This window comes from Scylla paramamosain, chromosome 8 (assembly GCF_035594125.1).
Source record: "Scylla paramamosain isolate STU-SP2022 chromosome 8, ASM3559412v1, whole genome shotgun sequence".
Taxonomy (NCBI): domain Eukaryota; kingdom Metazoa; phylum Arthropoda; class Malacostraca; order Decapoda; family Portunidae; genus Scylla; species Scylla paramamosain.
This window is the reverse complement of record NC_087158.1, coordinates 4,259,677-4,280,069: the sequence shown is the minus strand read 5'-3', so window position 1 is coordinate 4,280,069 and position 20,393 is coordinate 4,259,677. Positions and strand designations below refer to the sequence as shown.

Sequence of the window (20,393 nt, the reverse complement as noted above, 5' to 3'; positions counted from 1 at the left end):
CCTTGATTGATTGTATCCTACGAAACTGCTTCGTGTGCCGCCGAGTCAACAGCAGACCAATGACGCAGCGCCAAGGCGAATTACCCATGGAACGCATCGCTGCAGGCAAGCCCCCATTCACTTACACGGGAGTAGACTGCTTTGGTCCCTTCATTGTCACTTGTTTGCGATGATCAGTGAAACGGTTTGGATGTATCTTTACCTGCCTTTGCACCAGGGCGATGCACATAGAAGTCCTTCCTTCACTTGATGCAGACGCCTTCCTCAACGCCCTTATGCGATTCATCGCCAGACATGGCCCTCCGGCGAGACTGTTCTCTGACAGGGGTACCAACTTTCGGAGAGCGGACAAGGACCTATAGGTAGCCCTCTGGCACAGGGACACGCATGTCACGTTACAGGAGACATTGCGAAGGAATGATATTGAGTGGGTCTTCCAACCCCCCTTGGCTTCCCACATGGGTGGTGTCTGGGAACACCAAATTCGCTCCATAAGGAAGATCCTCTCCTCCATCATTGGCTCCCAGAAAATTGATGATGACAGGCTTCACACGTTATTCCGCGAGGTCAAGGCCACACTCAACAGTCGTCCGTTAACAGCTACCCCCGGGTCTGCCTTAGAACCGGAAGCTCTTACACCAGACCATTTCTTGCATGTTGGGGTGGGCACCTGTCTGTCTCTCAACGACTCCCTCCGCCGCCGGTGGATCCACGCCCAGGCCCTGGCAGATAGGTTCTGGAAACGTTGGAGTGCAGAATATCTTCACACTCTCAGGATGCGTCAACGTCAGATTGCCCCTTCTCGGAATCTTAGGGCGTGGAATCTGGTCCTTGTCATTGACCCACATTTTCCAAGGAATTAGTGGCGCCTTGGGCGGGTCACGCAGACATTCCCTGGCATGGATGGCCTGGTCCGTAAGGTCCGCCTCCACACTGGCTCTGGGGAGCTTCTTCGTCCTATCGTCAAACTCTGCCTCCTGGAGGGTGATGCCATGGCTCCCTCTCCACCGCCTTGCACTGCTTAAATGTGGGGCGTTACCTTCTGGTTGTTTGCGACGCTCCGCGTACAAACAAAGGGGGAGTGTAGTCGCCAGCTGTGTCACCCCACAAGGTCCTTTGAGGCTGGTGACGAGAGACTAATACGAAGCATGTGTAACACTAAGGAAAGAGTAGAAACTAAGGAAACTGCATTCATTATAGTAGTTAATTGCAGTAGTGAAATTGTGTGGGAGGAACTAGCTTAGCTGTAGAGAGGTAGTGAGGGTTGTGTTTACGCGGTAAAGTTGATGACATGGCGCGCAGGGTAGATAAGACACAGAGGGACCTCTGTAGGGGAACGGGTCACCTGGGATCACATATCTGGCCCAACGGCCTCAGAAGGGGGCAGATTGTGTCCAGACTTCAGAGAGAGAGGTGTCGTGACTCACTCTGCTTTCTCCATAAACCCTAGACCATCAAACGCCGACCCTCATAATCGTAAGTGTTGCATTCTGGTTGTCAAAGTACACTGAATATTGAATATTATTATATGTATTGTATTTATGTCTTTATTGTTCTGACGGCTTGTTAAGGCGTATTCATGTATCATGTATTTGGTTATTATATTGCTCTCTGTTATTTTTTATTTATTTATTTTTTTTTATGTAGGAAGGACATTGGCCAAGGGCAACAAAAATCTAATAAAAAAAAAATGCCCACTGAAATGCCAGTCCCTTAAAAGGGTCAAAGCAGTGGTCAAAAATTGGTGGATAAGTGTCTTGAAACCTCCCTCTTGAAGGAATTCAAGTCATAGGAAGGTGGAAATACAGAAGCAGGCAGGGAGTTCCAGAGTTTACCAGAGAAAGGGATGAATGATTGAGAGTACTGGTTAACTCTTGCGTTAGAGAGGTGGATAGAATAGGAGTGAGAGAAAGAAGAAAGTCTTGTGCAGCGAGGCCGCGGAAGGAGGGGAGGCATGCAGTTAGCAAGATCAGAAGAACAGTTAGCATGAAAATAGCGGTAAAAGACAGCTAGATATGCAACATTGCGGCGGTGAGAGAGAGGCTGAAGACAGTCAGTTAGAGGAGAGGAGTTGATGAGACGAAAAGCTTTTGATTCCACCCTGTCTAGAAGAGCAGTAAGAGTGGAACCCCCCCAGACATGTGAAGCATACTCCATACATGGACGGATAAGGCCCTTGTACAGAGTTAGCAGCTGGGGGGGTGAGAAAAACTGGCGGAGACGTCTCAGAACACCTAACTTCATAGAAGCTGTTTTAGCTAGAGATGAGATGTGAAGTTTCCAGTTCAGATTATAAGTAAAGGACAGACCGAGGATGTTCAGTGTAGAAGAAGGGGACACTTGAATGTCATTGAAGAAGAGGGGATAGTTGTCTGGAAGGTTGTGTCGAGTTGATAGATGGAGGAATTGAGTTTTTGAGGCATTGAACAATACCAAGTTTGCTCTGCCCCAATCAGAAATTTTAGAAAGATCAGAAGTCAGGCGTTCTGTGGCTTCCCTGCGTGATATGTTTACCTCCTGAAGGGTTGGACGTCTATGAAAAGACGTAGAAAAGTGCAGGGTGGTATCATCAGCGTAGGAGTGGATAGGACAAGAAGTTTGGTTAAGAAGATCATTAATGAATAATAAGAAGAGAGTGGGTGACAGGACAGAACCCTGAGGAACACCACTGTTAATAGATTTAGGAGAAGAACAGTGACCGTCTACCACAGCAGCAATAGAACGGTCAGAAAGGAAACTTGAGATGAAGTTACAGAGAGAAGGATTGAAACCGTAGGAGGGTAGTTTGGAAATCAAAGCTTTGTGCCAGACTCTATCAAAAGCTTTTGATGTGTCCAAGGCAACAGCAAAAGTTTCACCAAAATCTCTAAAAGAGGATGACCAAGACTCAGTAAGGAAAGCCAGAAGATCACCAGTAGAGCGGCCTTGACGGAACCCATACTGGCGATCAGATAGAAGGTTGTGAAGTGATAGATGTTTAAGAATCTTCCTGTTGAGGATTGATTCAAAAACTTTAGATAGGCAGGAAATTAAAGCAATAGGACGGTAGTTTGAGGGATTAGAACGGTCACCCTTTTTAGGAACAGGTTGAATGTAGGCAAACTTCCAGCAAGAAGGAAAGGTAGATGTTGACAGACAGAGCTGAAAGAGTTTGACTAGGCAAGGAGCAAGCACGGAGGCACAGTTTCGGAGAACAATAGGAGGGACCCCATCAGGTCCATAAGCCTTCCGAGGGTTTAGGCCAGCGAGGGCATGGAAAACATCATTGCGAACAATTTTAATAGATGGCATGAAGTAGTCAGAGGGTGGAGGAGAGGGAGGAACAAGCCCAGAATCGTCCAAGGTAGAGTTATTAACGAAGTTTTGAGCCAGATCTTCAACCAGATGGCACCACTGCTATCACATCTATTTCTAAAGCTGAACTCTTTGCTCAAACCTTTGCTAAAAATTCTACCTTGGACGATTCTGGGCTTGTTCCTCCCTCTCCTCCACCCTCTGACTACTTCATGCCTCGTATTAAAATTCTTCGTAATGATGTTTTCCATGCCCTCGCTGGCCTAAACCTTCAGAAGGCTTATGGACCTGATGGGGTCCCTCCTATTGTTCTCCGAAACTGTGCCTCCGTGCTTGCACCTTGCCTAGTCAAACTCTTTCAGCTCTGTCTGTCAACATCTACCTTTCCTTCTTGCTGGAAGTTTGCCTACATTCAACCTGTTCCTAAAAAGGGTGACCGCTCTAATCCCTCAAACTACCGTCCTATTGCTTTAATTTCCTGCTTATCTAAAGTTTTTGAATCTATCCTCAACAGGAAGATTCTTAAACATCTATCACTTCACAACCTTCTATCTGATCGCCAGTATGGGTTCCGTCAAGGCCGCTCTACTGGTGATCTTCTGGCTTTCCTTACTGAGTCTTGGTCATCCTCTTTTAGAGACTTTGGTGAAACTTTTGCTGTTGCCTTGGACATATCAAAAGCCTTTGATAGAGTCTGGCACAAAGCTTTGATTTCCAAACTACCCTCCTACGGTTTCTATCCTTCTCTCTGTAACTTCATCTCAAGTTTCCTTTCTGACCGTTCTATTGCTGCTGTGGTAGACGGTCACTGTTCTTCTCCTAAATCTATTAACAGTGGTGTTCCTCAGGGTTCTGTCCTGTCACCCACTCTCTTCTTATTATTCATTAATGATCTTCTAAACCAAACTTCTTGTCCTATCCACTCCTATGCTGATGATACCACCCTGCACTTTTCCACGTCTTTTCATAGACGTCCAACCCTTCAGGAGGTAAACATATCACGCAGGGAAGCCACAGAACGCCTGACTTCTGATCTTTCTAAAATTTCTGATTGGGGCAGAGCAAACTTGGTATTGTTCAATGCCTCAAAAACTCAATTCCTCCATCTATCAACTCGACACAATCTTCCAGACAACTATCCCCTCTTCTTCAATGACACTCAACTGTCCCCCTCTTCTACACTGAACATCCTCGGTCTGTCCTTTACTTATAATCTGAACTGGAAACTTCACATCTCATCTCTAGCTAAAACAGCTTCTATGAAGTTAGGTGTTCTGAGACGTCTCCACCAGTTTTTCTCACCCCCCCAGCTGCTAACTCTGTACAAGGGCCTTATCCGTCCATGTATGGAGTATGCTTCACATGTCTGGGGGGGGTTTCACTCATACTGCTGTTCTAGACAGGGTGGAATCAAAAGCTTTTCGTCTCATCAACTCCTCTCCTCTAACTGACTGTCTTCAGCCTCTCTCTCACCGCCGCAATGTTGCATCTCTAGCTGTCTTCTACCGCTATTTTCATGCTAACTGCTCTTCTGATCTTGCTAACTGCATGCCTCCCCTCCTTCCGCGGCCTCGCTGCACAAGACTTTCTTCTTTCTCTCACTCCTATTCTGTCCACCTCTCTAACGCAAGAGTTAACCAGTATTCTCAATCATTCATCCCTTTCTCTGGTAAACTCTGGAACTCCTTGCCTGCTTCTGTATTTCCACCTTCCTATGACTTGAATTCCTTCAAGAGGGAGGTTTCAAGACACTTATCCACCAATTTTTGACCACTGCTTTGACCCTTTTAAGGGACTGGCATTTCAGTGGGCATTTTTTTTTTATTAGATTTTTGTTGCCCTTGGCCAGTATCCTTCCTACATAAAAAAAAAAAAAAAAAAGCTTTAGAAATAGATGTGATAGCAGTGGTGCCATCTGGTTGAAATAGAGGAGGGAAAGATGAAGAAGCAAAGTTATTGGAGATATTTTTGGCTAGATGCCAGAAATCACGAGGGGAGTTAGATTTTGAAAGGTTTTGACATTTTCTGTTAATGAAGGAGTTTTTGGCTAGTTGGAGAACAGACTTGGCATGGTTCCGGGCAGAAATATAAAGTGCATGAGATTCTGGTGATGGAAGGCTTAAGTACCTTTTGTGGGCCACCTCTCTATCATGTATAGCACGAGAACAAGCTGTGTTAAACCAAGGTTTAGAAGGTTTAGGACGAGAAAAAGAGTGAGGAATGTACGCCTCCATGCCAGACACTATCACCTCTGTTATGCGCTCAGCACACAAAGACGGGTCTCTGATACGGAAGCAGTAGTCATTCCAAGGAAAATCAGCAAAATACCTCCTCAGGTCCCCCCAACTAGCGGAGGCAAAACGCCAGAGGCACCTTCGCTTAGGGGGATCCTGAGGAGGGATTGGAGTGATAGGACAAGATAAAGATATGAGATTGTGATCGGAGGAGCCCAACGGAGAAGAAAGGGTGACAGCATAAGCAGAAGGATTAGAGGTCAGGAAAAAGGTCAAGAATGTTGGGTGTATCTCCAAGACGGTCAGGAATACGAGTAGGGTGTTGCACCACATTGCTCTAGGTCATGGAGAATAGCAAAGTTGTAGGCTAGTTCACCAGGATGGTCTGTGAAGGGAGAGGAAAGCCAAAGCTGGTGGTGAACATTGAAGTCTCCAAGAATGGAGATCTCTGCAAAAGGGAAGAGGGTCAGAATGTGCTCCACTTTGGAAGTTAAGTAGTCAAAGAATTTTTTATAGTCAGAGGAGTTAGGTGAGAGGTATACAGCACAGATAAATTTAGTATGAGAGTGACTCTGTAGTCGTAGCCAGATGGTGGAAAACTCGGAAGATTCAAGAGCGTGGGCACGAGAGCAGGTTAAGTCATTGCGCACATAAACGCAGCATCCAGCTTTGGATCGAAAATGAGGATAGAGAAAGTAGGAGGGAACAGAAAAGGGGCTACTGTCAGTTGCCTCAGACACCTGAGTTTCAGTGAGGAAAAGAAGATGAGGTTTAGAAGAGGAGAGGTGGTGTTCTACAGATTGAAAATTAGATCTTAGACCGCGAATGTTGCAGAAGTTAATGAAGAAAAAGTTGAGGGGGGTGTCAAGACACTTAGGGTCGTCAACAGAAAGGCAGTCCGACCTGGGGACATTTATGGTCCCCTCCCCAGATGGGGACTCCGAGGCTGGTGTAGGAGTCGCCATGATGATTTAAAAATTTTTGAGTGAAGGGTGTGTGTGTTATTAGGTGCTTGTAGTTTTGTGTGGAGGAAGAGAGTTGTCTTTAGAGGGCAGGCTGTGACTGCCCCCTTGTGTTGTGAGACACAAAGGGAAACGTTCAGTGAGGTCACAGCTGGGTTTAATGATAAGTTCACATCACCCCCTGAACAGTGCATTAGACCTCACTGGGAGTAATTATCGTTTCGGCAGGTGTCTACTGCCTCCTCCTGGTAGTGTTATGATAGAATATTACTTCTTTATGATGCTTATGTGCCTTATGTGCATGCGGACGTTTTCTTGTATTTCAATACTCGTGCTGATGTCAAATTAATTGTCACTACAGGTTAACGCATTAAAGCGTTAACGACTGGGTCGTTTGTCATCCTGATCCCTTATAGACGTGACGGCGTCTACTCTGGGTGTGTCGTCGGTAGCACTGTGCCGCCAGGTAGTGAAGATAGTCATTGGCATTAATGCAGCAGCTGCTAGCTGAGGCAGCCTGGAGAGACCAGAAGTGGCATGGAAGGTGATTGGTCAGGGGAGCAGCAGCGTGCTGGCCAATCACGAAGGGACTGACATTATATGAGGAGTTGTGGCAGTCCCTGAGAGAGAGAGAGAGAGAGAGAGAGAGAGAGAGAGCCCGCTCCCCGCCTATGCCACACTGCAACACCAGATAGAAGTGAAGCCCAAGAGAGAGAGAGAGCCCATTTCTCTCCTACGTAACACCTGTACCAACAGTCTGCAATGTGCTCCCCTTATGTGACGCCGTTGCCACTATATGACTGCGCCGCAGGGCATGCCGTGAGGATTGTGTGCCATGGCAGTTTAAGACAGTGAGTACTTGACACTAAGGCGTGTGTGTGACACCTGTGTGGTCTGTTAAGGCGTGGACCACCGGAGGAGACAGCTTTGCGACGCTGTTGGCGAGCTGTGACTGTGGTGTGCTGCTGTACTGTGAGGTGGGACACGCCACCCAACGATGTAGATGCTTTGTTAAGCGAGGCCAGTGGTGCAATCCTTTACTGTAGCGTATTAGTGTGCCTCGTGTCCTGTGGTACTGCTCTGTGTGGTACTGCTCTGTGTGGGCAATAAAGATAGGAGTGCCAGTGAGACACTGTTTTGTTGCCCATACCCCCCTCTCAGTAGACTGATGAGTTCATACAGGTGCTGTGTGTGAGTGCCTCGCCCCCACTAGCCAAGCGAATCCGACAACGATAGCAGTTGTGGATCCATGTTGTGTGTGCTGACTACCCTGGGCTGCTGCAATGGTAAGTGTGTACCTGAAGGTCCCTGGAAACTGGAAGGGGCTTGCACAACATCACTGCTACGGTTACTGGTATACCATAAACATACATATTTAAATTTCAATCAACTATGTATGTATGAATATATATATACTCGTATATATATATATATATATATATATATATATATATATATATATATATATATATATATATATATATATATATATATATATATATATATATATATATATATATATATATATATATATATATATATATATATATATATATATATATATATATATATATATATATATATATATATATATATATATATATATATATATATATATATATATATATATATATATATATATATATATATATATATATATATATATATATATATATTGTGTGTGTGTGTGTGTGTGTTATGCAGGGCGTAATTTGAATGAGAAATGAGTGTGCGAAGAGAGAGATGGGAGGGAGAAAAAGAAGAGAGACAGGTTGGGGATGAGAATTTGACACATCTCTGGCGGTTAGACTAGTAGACTAGCCCACAGCAAGTTAGTATAACTATCCACGCAGTCATTCATATTCATATTTATTAACCCTACTTCTAGTTGTTCATTCAGTTTCAGTCTCACACTAATTAGCCATAGAGTTGCCCATGACGATGGCATAGTCGGTTCCCAGCTAGCCTTTGTAGTGTTATCCTAGTGAATTTTAGAAAATAATCAATCATTTTATTTCTACCAAACTAGTAGCTTGTGGAAAGTGCGAGAGCGTGGTGGGCCGCCATACATCATCTCCCTGTCCCTTCTTTGTCCCTCCCTCGTCCCGAGGCAGTGTGGGGACACCCCATGCGCCCACAGGACTCCCTTCCGACATACCAACCTTACTGCGGGAGAATCGCACGAAGGGAAGGGACAGGAACGGTTTATCGGTACCACAGGCCTTCAAGGAGCTGAAGGCCAGATTGTTAAAACATTTCTTCCCTTCCCTGAGAGACTCCCTCACGAGAGATTCTCTCAGCTCCTTGAAGGTCCACGGTACCGGTAAATCGTTCCTGTCATTTCCCTTTGTGCGATTCTCCCGCAGGCAGATTTAGATAGGATGAACGATTGGACAGACAGATGGTAAATGTAGTTTAATATCAACAAATGCAAAGTACTTTGCGTAGGTAGAGGAAGCCCACAGAGTAAGTACACAATAAACAACAAAGCTCTAGTAGGTTCAGAGTACGAAAAAGATTTAGGAGTTATAATTAACTCTGAACTCCATCTAAGAAAGCAATGCATAGAGGGCAGAAATAGAGCAAACAGGGTATTAGGATTATATTTAGGAGTATTAAAAGTAGAACCCCTGAAGTAATATTAAAGTTATATTTGGCGCTGGTCAGACCTCATCTAGACTACGCTGTGCAGTCCTGCCACTGGTCCCCATATTACAGGAAGGATGTAGGTCTATTAGAATCAGTACAAAGGAGAATGACTAAAAGAATACAGGGAATGAGAGATATTCCTTACAAAGCGAGATTGAAGCTGTTAATTTACATTCTTTAGAGAGATGTGGGTTATTAAGAGACCTGATAGAAGTCTTTAAGTGGTATAAGGGTTATAACAAGGGAGACAAGCAAAATTCTTAGGATCAGTTACCAGGATAGAACAAGAAATAACGGGTTCAAGCTTGAAAATTTTAGGTTTTAAAAAGAGATAGAAAGGAACTGGTTTTCATATAGAGCGTTGTCAGTCTATGGAGTAGGTTTCCTCCAGACGTGGTAAACTACAGTACAGTAGAGAATTTTAAACGCCGTCTTAATAAATATGAATGGAACGGGCTCAGTAATCAAGTTGTTAATAATAAGTCATTAGGGAGCTTTAAGAGAAGATTAGACTGATTTATGGATGGGGATGATAAGTGGAAATAAGAATGTATATCTGGCCTACACGTGGCAGGGACTGCCACCTGTAGGCCAGATGGCTTCTTGTAGCTTCTCTTATTTCTTATGTTATGTTCTTATAACCTATTCTCTTCCTTGTTTATATAAACGACATAGATGAGGGTGTTACTGGTATAATATTGAAGTTTGTTGATGACACCAAAATAGCAAACACCATAGTCTCAAATGAACAACTAAAACAAATACAGAACAATCTAGACAAGTTGTCAGAGTGGGGACAAACCTGACAAATGAGTTTTAATGAAGATAAGTGTTGCATATAGGGTATCAAAAAAAAAAAAAAAAAAAATCTAAGTATAATTTGAATGGTACCCAATTTAAAAATATAGACAGTGAAATTGATTTAGGAGTAACAATATCGAATAACCTAAAAGCGAAATATTTTGCTTCAAATCCGCAGTTAACAGCATTTGTTTGTTAGAAATAAAAACTCCTTGCCTCCAGGAAATGGTGGCACCTTATTTCATCTATTTTCATTTTTTCCTATAAAAATTTCCTTTGAGTTTTTACTTCTTTAATCCTGTAAGATATTTGTTTTCGACCAGTTTCCGGAGGGAGTGAAGGGCGGGGAGAGAGCCTTATGCTTTGCTGTCCTTTTCTTCTACTATCATCTTAGTAGTCTTAGAACAGGTCACCTCGAGAGGACCACAAGCTCTATTTCTATGTAACACTATGTAACTCTCTCTCTCTCTCTCTCTCTCTCTCTCTCTCTCTCTCTCTCTCTCTCTCTCTCTCTCTCTCTCTCTCTCTCTCTCTCTCTCAGAGAGAGAGAGAGAGAGAGAGAGAGAGAGAGAGAGAGAGAGAGAGAGAGAGAGAGAGAGAGAGAGAGAGAGAGAGAGAGAGAGAGAGAACACACACACACACACACACACACACACACACACGCATACTGTTATAGATGTGATGGTATTGTAGTGCACGGCCATAGTGTTGCGATGGGAGGACAACACACACACATGTACTGCATTTTGAGATAAGGGCTTAGAACGAGGGGGCGGAAAAAAAAAAAAAAAAAGTCATCTTCACGGGCCGGAATGAATAAGCGCTTTTTCAGTGTTTTCAATACCTCGTGTTAGCATTATACCTCGATTAGCATTATACCTTGAGAAGAAAGCAAGCTCGAAACTTGGGAGGGGAGTGTGTATATATATATATATATATATATATATATATATATATATATATATATATATATATATATATATATATATATATATATATATATATATATATATATATATATATATATATATATATATATATATATATATATATATATATATATATATTTTTTTTTTTATTTATTTTTTTTTATGTAGGAAGGACACTGGCCAAAGGCAACAAAAATCTAATAAAAAAAATGCCCACTGAAATGCCAGTCCCATAAAAGGGTCAAAGCAGTGGTCAAAAATTGATGGATAAGTGTCTTGACACCTCCCTCTTGAAGGAATTCAAGTCATAGGAAGGTGGAAATACAGAAGCAGGCAGGGAATTCCAGAGTTTACCAGAGAAAGGGATGAATGATTGAGAATACTGGTTAACTCTTGCATTAGAGAGGTGGACAGAATAGGGGTGAGAGAAAGAAGAAAGTCTTGTGCAGCGAGGCCGCGGAAGGAGGGGAGGCATGCAGTTAGCAAGATCAGAAGAGCAGTTAGCATGAAAATAGCGGTAGAAGACAGCTAGATATGCAACATTGCGGCGGTGAGAGAGAGGCTGAAGACAGTCAGTTAGAGGACAGGAGTTGATGAGACGAAAAGGTTTTGATTCCACCCTGTCTAGAAGAGCAGTAAGAGTGGAACCCCCCCCAGACATGTGAAGCATATTCCATACATGGACGGATAAGGCCCTTGTACAGAGTTAGCAGCTGGGGGAGTGAGAAAAACTGGCGGAGACGTCTCAGAACACCTAACTTCATAGAAGCTGTTTTAGCTAGAGATGAGATGTGAAGTTTCCAGTTCAGATTATAAGTAAAGGACAGACCGAGGATGTTCAGTATAGAAGAGGGAGACAGTTGAGTGTCATTGAAGAAGAGGAGATAGTTGTCTGGAAGGTTGTGTCGAGTTGATAGATGGAGGAATTGAGTTTTTGAGGCATTGAACAATACCAAGTTTGCTCTGCCCCAATCAGAAATTTTAGAAAGATCAGAAGTCAGGCGTTCTGTGGCTTCCCTGCGTGATATGTTTACCTCCTGAAGGGTTGGACGTCTATGAAAAGACGTAGAAAAGTGCAGGGTGGTATCATCAGCGTAGTAATGGATAGGACAAGAAGTTTGGTTTAGAAGATCATTAATGAATAATAAGAAAAGAGTGGGTGACAGGACAGAAACCTGAGGAACACCACTGTTAACAGATTTAGGAGAAGAACAGTGACCGTCTACCACAGCAGCAATAGAACGGTCAGAAAGGAAACTTGAGATGAAGTTACAGAGAGAAGGATAGAAACCGTAGGAGGGTAGTTTGGAAATCAAAGCTTTGTGCCAGACTCTATCAAAAGCTTTTGATATGTCCAAGGCAACAGCAAAAGTTTCACCAGAATCTCTAAAAGAGGATGACCAAGACTCAGTAAGGAAAGCCAGAAGATCACCTTGACGGAACCCATACTGGCGATCAGATAGAAGGTTGTGAAGTGATAGATGTTTAAGAATCTTCCTGTTGAGGATAGATTCAAAAACTTTAGATAGGCAGGAAATTAAAGCAATAGGACGGTAGTTTGAGGGATTAGAACGGTCACCCTTTTTAGGAACAGGTTGAATGTAGGCAAACTTCCAGCAAGAAGGAAAGGTAGATGTTGACAGACAGAGCTGAAAGAGTTTGACTAGGTAGGGTGCAAGCACGGAGGCACAGTTTCGGAGAACAATAGGAGGGACCCCATCAGGTCCATAAGCTTTCCAAGGGTTTAGGCCAGCGAGGGCATGGAAAACATCATTGCGAAGAATTTCAATACGTGGCATGAAGTAGTCAGAGGGTGGAGGAGAGGGAGGAACAAGCCCAGAATCGTCCAAGGTAGAGTTATTAACAAAGTTTTGAGCAAAGACTTCAGCTTTAGAAATAGATGTGATAGCAGTGGTGCCATCTGGTTGAAATAGAGGAGGGAAAGAAGAAGAAGCAAAGTTATTGGAGATATTTTTGGCTAGATGCCAGAGATCACGAGGGGAGTTAGATCTTGAAAGGTTTTGACATTTTCTGTTAATGAAGGAGTTTTTGGCTAGTTGGAGAACAGACTTGGCATGGTTCCGGGTAGAAATATAAAGTGCATGAGATTCTGGTGATGGAAGGCTTAAGTACCTTTTGTGGGCCACCTCTCTATCATGTATAGCACGAGAACAAGCTGTGTTAAACCAAGGTTTAGAAGGTTTAGGACGAGAAAAAGAGTGAGGAATGTATGCCTCCATGCCAGACACTATCACCTCTGTTATGCGCTCAGCACACAAAGACGGGTCTCTGACATGGAAGCAGTAGTCATTCCAAGGAAAATCAGCAAAATACCTCCTCAGGTGCCCCCAGCTAGCAGAGGCAAAACACCAGAGGCACCTTCGCTTAGGGGGATCCTGAGGAGGGATTGGAGTGATAGGACAAGATAAAGATATGAGATTGTGATCGGAGGAGCCCAACGGAGAAGAAAGGGTGACAGCATAAGCAGAAGGATTAGAGGTCAGGAAAAGGTCAAGAATGTTGGGTGTATCTCCAAGACGGTCAGGAATACGAGTAGGGTGTTGCACCACATTGCTCTAGGTCATGGAGGATAGCAAAGTTGTAGGCTAGTTCACCAGGATGGTCTGTGAAGGGAGAGGAAAGCCAAAGCTGGTGGTGAACATTGAAGTCTCTAAGAATGGAGATCTCTGCAAAAGGGAAGAGAGTCAGAATGTGCTCCACTTTGGAAGTTAAGTAGTCAAAGAATTTCTTATAATCAGAGGAGTTAGGTGAGAGGTATACAGCACAGATAAATTTAGTATGAGAGTGACTCTGTAGTCGTAGCCAGATGGTGGAAAACTCGGAAGATTCAAGAGCGTGGGCACGAGAGCAGGTTAAGTCATTGCGCACATAAACGCAGCATCCAGCTTTGGATCGAAAATGAGGATAGAGAAAGTAGGAGGGAACAGAAAAGGGGCTACTGTCAGTTGCCTCAGACACCTGAGTTTCAGTGAGGAAAAGAAGATGAGGTTTAGAAGAGGAGAGGTGGTGTTCTACAGATTGAAAATTAGATCTTAGACCGCGAATGTTGCAGAAGTTAATGAAGAAAAAGTTGAGGGGGGTGTCAAGACACTTAGGGTCGTCAACAGAAAGGCAGTCCGACCTGGGGACATTTATGGTCCCCTCCCCAGATGGGGACTCCAAGGCTGGTGTAGGAGTCGCCATGATGATTTTAAAATTTTTGAGTGAAGGGTGTGTGTGTTATTAGGTGCTTGTAGTTTTGTGTGGAGGAAGAGAGTTGTCTTTAGAGGGGAGGCTGTGACTGCCCCCTTGTGTTGTGAGACACAAAGGGAAACGTTCAGTGAGGTCACAGCTGGGTTTAATGATAAGTTCACAGCATCCCCTGAACAGTGCTTTAGACCTCACTGAGAGTAATTATCGTTTCGGCAGGTGTCTATTGCCTCCTCATATATATATATATATATATATATATATATATATATATATATATATATATATATATATATATATATATATATATATATATATATATATATATATATATATATATATATATATATATATATATATATATATATATATATATATATATATATATATATATTTATTTATTTATTTATTTATTTATTTATTTATTTATTTATTTATTTATTTATTTATTTATAGTAAAATATACTATATTACATAAGATAAATAATGTTAGATCCAGGGAATTTTTTTCAAAATATAATATCTGATATGCAACTGATTTATAATGTATCACTTCATCGTTTAAAATTAATCTGTTGTAGATATGTATGTTATTCTGAGTGACTTGATAATGTTGGTATTACATGGATTTGATGGTGTACACTGCACAGTGATCCTTGCTATAGTAGTTAGCAAGTCAACACTACGTGGCTGCCGCTCCTCGTCCGCCTGAATGATGTGATCTGTGGTGGTGGAGTTCGCTCACCACTTCGATATTTGTGATCCTTCGTCCTCGGCAGGTAATGGGAGAAATATCTGGATTAAGCAGAACGAAGGAGATCGTTGTATTATCACCAGGTGACCTCTCTATGACCTGCACTGGGTTTGTGACCAGCGTCGTGCCATCTGACGTGGCCTTATCACTGTATTCTCGTTGTACGTTAATTATTTAATTCATATAACACCGTCATATACTACTCTGTCATGTTCCCACAACATTTCCTTTCTCTGTCATGTTCCCACAACATTTCCTTTCATTAAAAACAAGCAAGTATAATTAACTCGGTCAACTCACCCGGCAAAGTTATTTTTTTTATGCTCGTCACTAGAATTGTTAGTTTGCAGCAGGAAAAGAAAAGATCAGTTCAACGTCGGCAAGTACACTGGTGATACAACGGCCTTGTATTCCTCATTTTGGTCGATGCATTTGTGTGTGATATCAATGCAGGGTCCCCATGTTGATCATTCTCCAGTGTTCCTTGATAGTCATTATCAAAAAGGCAAAACTAGAAATTGTGTTTACATAATTCATAAATGTTTGCCGCTTTACAAGACTTCATGAAAACTTTAATCCAATTCATATTATTTTGTCATTTTTCACTGCAAATTCATACAATCCAAGATATCCATAACCCCAGCAAAAACACTGGGGCCTGTGGGGAATTTAGGCTTTTCAGGTGCAGGATCTTGAGATACCTGGGTCAGTGAGTTGGGGAGACGAGGTGTCTATTGAGATGATGAGTAGGTGTGAAGTGGAGGATGTGATGGATGTGCTAAGGGGGTGGAGATTGAGCTGGTCAGGTATGTCAGGTGGATGGAGGAAGGCCATATGCTCAAAAGGGTGTCTGGTGTTGAGGTAGTTAGATCATTGGGAAGACTGATGAGAAGGATGATCATCTATGGCTGTAAAAGGTGGGAGAGACTCATAAGCCTTCCAACCCCAAAAGAGAAAATTGTGGTAGTGGCAACGATCACATAAGATTTTCCCAAATGCAACACAGTGAAATACAGCTGCCGCACAACTGTCTCCTTAATGCTATATTATAGTCTCATAATGTCGTGTGTAGGTTATCTGTAACTGTCAGATAACAATTTCTTAATTGTCATATTACAATAGATCCTTAACATGTGTGGGGACTAGGTAACACACATCTCACACATGTTGAAAATTCGCTATGTCTACTACCTTTGGATTTTCCATTTTTTCCACAGGTATTTTATTCACCATTGTATTATTAACTGATATTTTTGTTGAACTGACAGAAAATTAATTGTCATATTAATATGTAATCTGATAGGGCTTTATGCGTGACACATTTGTACTGCATGTAGTGTCACTAATTCAGATGGCCTGTGTAGTTTGGAATTAGTCCGTGTGCAGTCCTCCACAAAGGAATGAAAGGCAGCAGAGAAGCTGCCACGTCAGTTCTGCTTTCATCAAGTGTCAGACAGGTATATGGATTGCAATTTGGATCTACTTGTTTTCCCATGCTACAGTGGGAAACCCAGATATCTGTACATTCTTGTTAATGTAGTGTGCTGGTGTAATATTAGATTAGATTAGCATCCATAAGCGGGGTCCAGGGGGGCTAATCCCCCAGGCTAGCTTAGGTTAGGTTAGGTTAGGTAATGTTAGGTTTGGTTAAGTTAGGTAATGTTAGGTTAAGTCCAGGGAAGGCAAAGCCCCCCCAGCTAGTTTAGGTTTGGTTAGGTTGGTTAGGTTAGATTAGGATAGTCTAGAAATTTCCCATTTTCAAGTTATGCTGTTTCTCACCCTTAGTTTTTTTTCAGTATGCTCATACCTTGGTCCCACGGACCTCACTTTAATGGGTTTTAAAAGCAGCAGACAAAATCTGGAGCAGCCGACCCAATTTGAAAGTCCCACGCACTACATCAGACTGATGTTCCCTCATTTAGTCCATAGTTCCGAGGCATGAGTGTAATGTCAAAAATGCCTCATTTTGGCTTTCCCCATCCAAAAACCCTGCTTTCCCACAAGGTCCCCAAGCTTGTAAGGGATAGGGGAAGAGTAAAACAAGATAGGGTGTATCACGTTAAACTGCAATTTTACCGAAAATAATGATTGATTCCTTCATGTTTTGTTGAAAGTGTTGCACTTCATGGGATTTTTCATGACAGATGTCAGTATGATGCCTTTTCACATATTGAAAAAAATAATGATGAATATTAAGAAAAGAAATATCATTCATATCATCAAAGTTTGGATGACAAGTAGTTTTGATAGTAGTTGCTATTTTCTGACCACATATGAATGCAGTGAATATGCTTTGTACCTCATTATTGGTAAACAAAGACTATTATTTAGTTGCTATTGTAGTGGTTGGATTGGTTTGTGTGATATCTTTCAGAATTTTTTGTTTTCTTTTCTATTAAGATGCAACAAATTATACATCATTGGAAAGAAAACCTGTTCATCTACATCATGGTGAAAACAAAAACATTATATTTTTTTATGTATTTATTTATTTATTATTTTTTTAAGAAATTTTCTGAGTATGAAGTGCAAACCTCCCCACCTCTCTAATGTAAGAGTTAACCAATATTCTCAATCAATCATCCCTGCTTCTTTATTTCCTCCTTTCTATGGCTTGAACTCTTTCAAGCAGGAGATTTCAAGACACTTATGATCCTTTAGTCTTTGACAACTCTTTTTTACTGTGTTTGGATACCAGCACCTCAGTGGGCCTCTTTTTTTTTTTTTTTTTTTTTTTTTTTTTTTTTTTTTTCTCTCATTGCCCCTTGCCTGTGCCTATCCTACATAAAAAAAAAATTGCATGTCAGTTGAATTCTTCTTGCATTTCTGTTTACTTTGCTGATTTTTCATTTTTTATATAGTACAGTTATTAGCCTTTGAAATAAAATCTAATTGAGCTCTTTATGATTAATAGTCACTCTGCTATGAGCATTATACTTAAAAATATGTATGGAAATGCTCAAAATGCCTGCCAGTGAAGGTCACATGAAAAATTAAATTTATGACTGACACACAGAACAGGGAAGGGTTTAGATTCACTCACCTTATAACACAGCTCATCCCAACTCATTCCTCCAGCCTACACATCATCATAGCCATCAACAGAAGCAATGTTGCATGAGTAGTGGCATCCCCTTTGTACTACATATTCAGCCCCCAAGGACACAGATCTTAATGATGCAATGAAGAACGTATGCAGGAGGTATTAACAAGTTAGTTTTTAAGAAGTGTTTTGCTGTATTTTGCTTAGACAAGTGAGTAGTTACTATTGCAATGGTGGCAGCATCAACACTTCTTATGTTATGATTTTTTGTTCCTTATAAAGGTACTGTACATGACCTTTTATTTGTACATTAGAAATCACTTTTTTTCTTGGGTGTTGTCTGCACACAAATTTCTATGAGACACTGATCAGTGAATGTGATGACCTGTTATTAATATTCATTGTATTGAATTTATTTTCACCAAAGTAAAATAAAGCTCTTTTAGTTAGGAAACATTAAAAATGGCTTAGTGAATGGCTTCTTTCTAGTATATTGTACCTTTACTGCTACTGCCACAAAAGCTACTAACTCAGATCCCCAAAAACATGCCTTGAATTAATATCTACTCACACACACAAAAAAAAAAAACATGCCTTGAAGTATTATCTACTTCGTGGAAGAGTTGATAGTATATATTAACTTTCCTAGAATTAAATTTACACTTTACCCTGTTGAATATCTATACAGTTATTTTAGCCATGTTTTTTTGCAGCTGTTTATTTGTTGCAGGCAGCAGAGTTACACCACTAGTGTAAACAAACCAGTGTAAACAAAGGAACAGTAAGGCTTGGCAACATGTGATGATGCTCCTGTTGTAGCACCTGGTTTTATTAACTCTGGTGACATGGCTAGGTTCAGTGATTATGAATTCTTGCAGTACAAGAGTACTGAGTTACTTGAGGCAGGTTACTAGTGCTACAGGAAGAGCAGCAGTAGTTGTGGTAGTGATGTAACAAAAGCACCCAATGCACACTGATTGGAGGATTACAAGATGAGAATGGTGAACAGAAGTCTTATTGATTATGTAGCAGTGAATGAGAAATCTAGAAATGTGTTAAAATGCCAAGGTAGTGAGAGGGATATTCAAATGTTCAGGTAACTATGTTGTGGCATTTGAGATGAAGATAAGTGATAGATAGCGGCATGGTAGGAATGGCATTGGAAGAAAGGTGATTATATTGCTGGCTAATGAAAAGACTTCACAAGGAGAAATAGAGATAGGATATGAAAGGGACTGGGAAAGATAAAGGCAATAGTTAGAAAGGAATCAAGTGTAAAGGAGGTGTTTAGAGTAGTGTAGCAGAAGTGGTAATGTATAGGAGGCTTAGAGGTAGAATGAGTGGACAGCTGAAATTGAAAAGGCCATAAAAGGGAAGAGAAGAGAGCATATGAGAAAATGCTATAGAATACATTGTATGCCAAAGGAAACTAAAGAGAGAACTGAGTATGAATCTAGGAAAGTGAAAGAACAGGTAAAATAGAAGGATAGTAGATGAAGAGTTTGTTAGGAAGATGAATGAAAAGTTTACTGAGAATAAATTCTTTTGGAAGAAAGTTAAAAGAGATGGTATGGAAGGAATGTAAGAATGTGGGATTGAAGAAAGAGGATGGAATTCTCATAGGCAACAAAGAGGAAGGGAAAGGTGTGTGGAAAAGGCATTCTGATAGATAAATGAATGGGAAGACAGAAGGGAAAGTAAGCATAAGAACATAAGGAAAGTTGCAAGAAGCCATTAGGCCTACACATGGCTGTCCCTGTATGAAACATACCTACGGTACCTATTTCCACCTATCATTTCCATCCATGAATTGGTCTAATCTTCTTTTAAAGCTCCCAAATGACTCAGCACTAACAACCTGACTACTGAGTCCATCCCATTCATCTACCACTCTATTTGGGAGCCAGTTCCTTTCTATCTCTTTCTTGAACCTAAATTTTTTCAAGCTTGAACCCATTATTTCTTGTTCTATTCTGATTACTGATCCTGAGAATTTTGTTTACGTCCCCTTTGTTATAATCTATATACCACTTAAAGAGTTCTTTCAGGTCCCCTCTTAACCTACGTTCTTTAAGGAAAGTAAATGTAATAGCTTCAGTCTCATTTCATGAGAAATACTCCTTATCCCCTGTATCCTTTTGGTCATTCTCCTTTGTTCAGATTTTAATAGACCTATACCCTCCATGTAATACGGGGACCAGCGCCAAATGCAACTTCAATATTACTTCTGGACTTACACTTTTAACACTCCTAAAAATTAATCCTAATATGCAGTTTCCCCTATTTCTGACCTCTATGCATTGTTTTCTTAGATGGTGATCATAGCTAACAATAACTATTAGATCTTTTCTTTCCCTGAACTTATCAGAGCTGTATTGTTTATTGTGTACCTACTGTGTGGATTTCTTCTATGCTAAGTACTTTTCATTTGTTAACATTAAATTGTATTTACCATCAGTTTGTCTCTTTAGTATGGATATAGAAGCAGATGAAGGGTGACTTTATACTAAGAGGAAT

General features: G+C 41.3%; 1 protein-coding gene across 4 annotated transcripts in view; it reads left to right on the top strand.

Annotated features, from left to right (window-relative positions):
* The first annotated feature begins 14,698 nt into the window (after positions 1-14,698).
* LOC135102726 (protein sel-1 homolog 1-like) overlaps positions 14,699-20,393 on the top strand; it is a 39,678-nt gene continuing 33,983 nt past the window's right edge. Inside the window, exons 1-2 of one of the 4 annotated variants that reach the window (XM_064008227.1) lie at positions 14,716-14,858; positions 17,912-18,035. In XM_064008227.1, coding sequence (XP_063864297.1) covers positions 18,027-18,035 — 9 coding nt within the window. In that variant the 5' untranslated portion in view covers positions 14,716-14,858; positions 17,912-18,026. Of the gene's footprint in view, positions 14,859-17,911; positions 18,046-20,393 lie in introns of all 4 variants that reach the window. The other 3 variants (XM_064008226.1, XM_064008229.1, XM_064008228.1) reach the window with 3 other exon arrangements.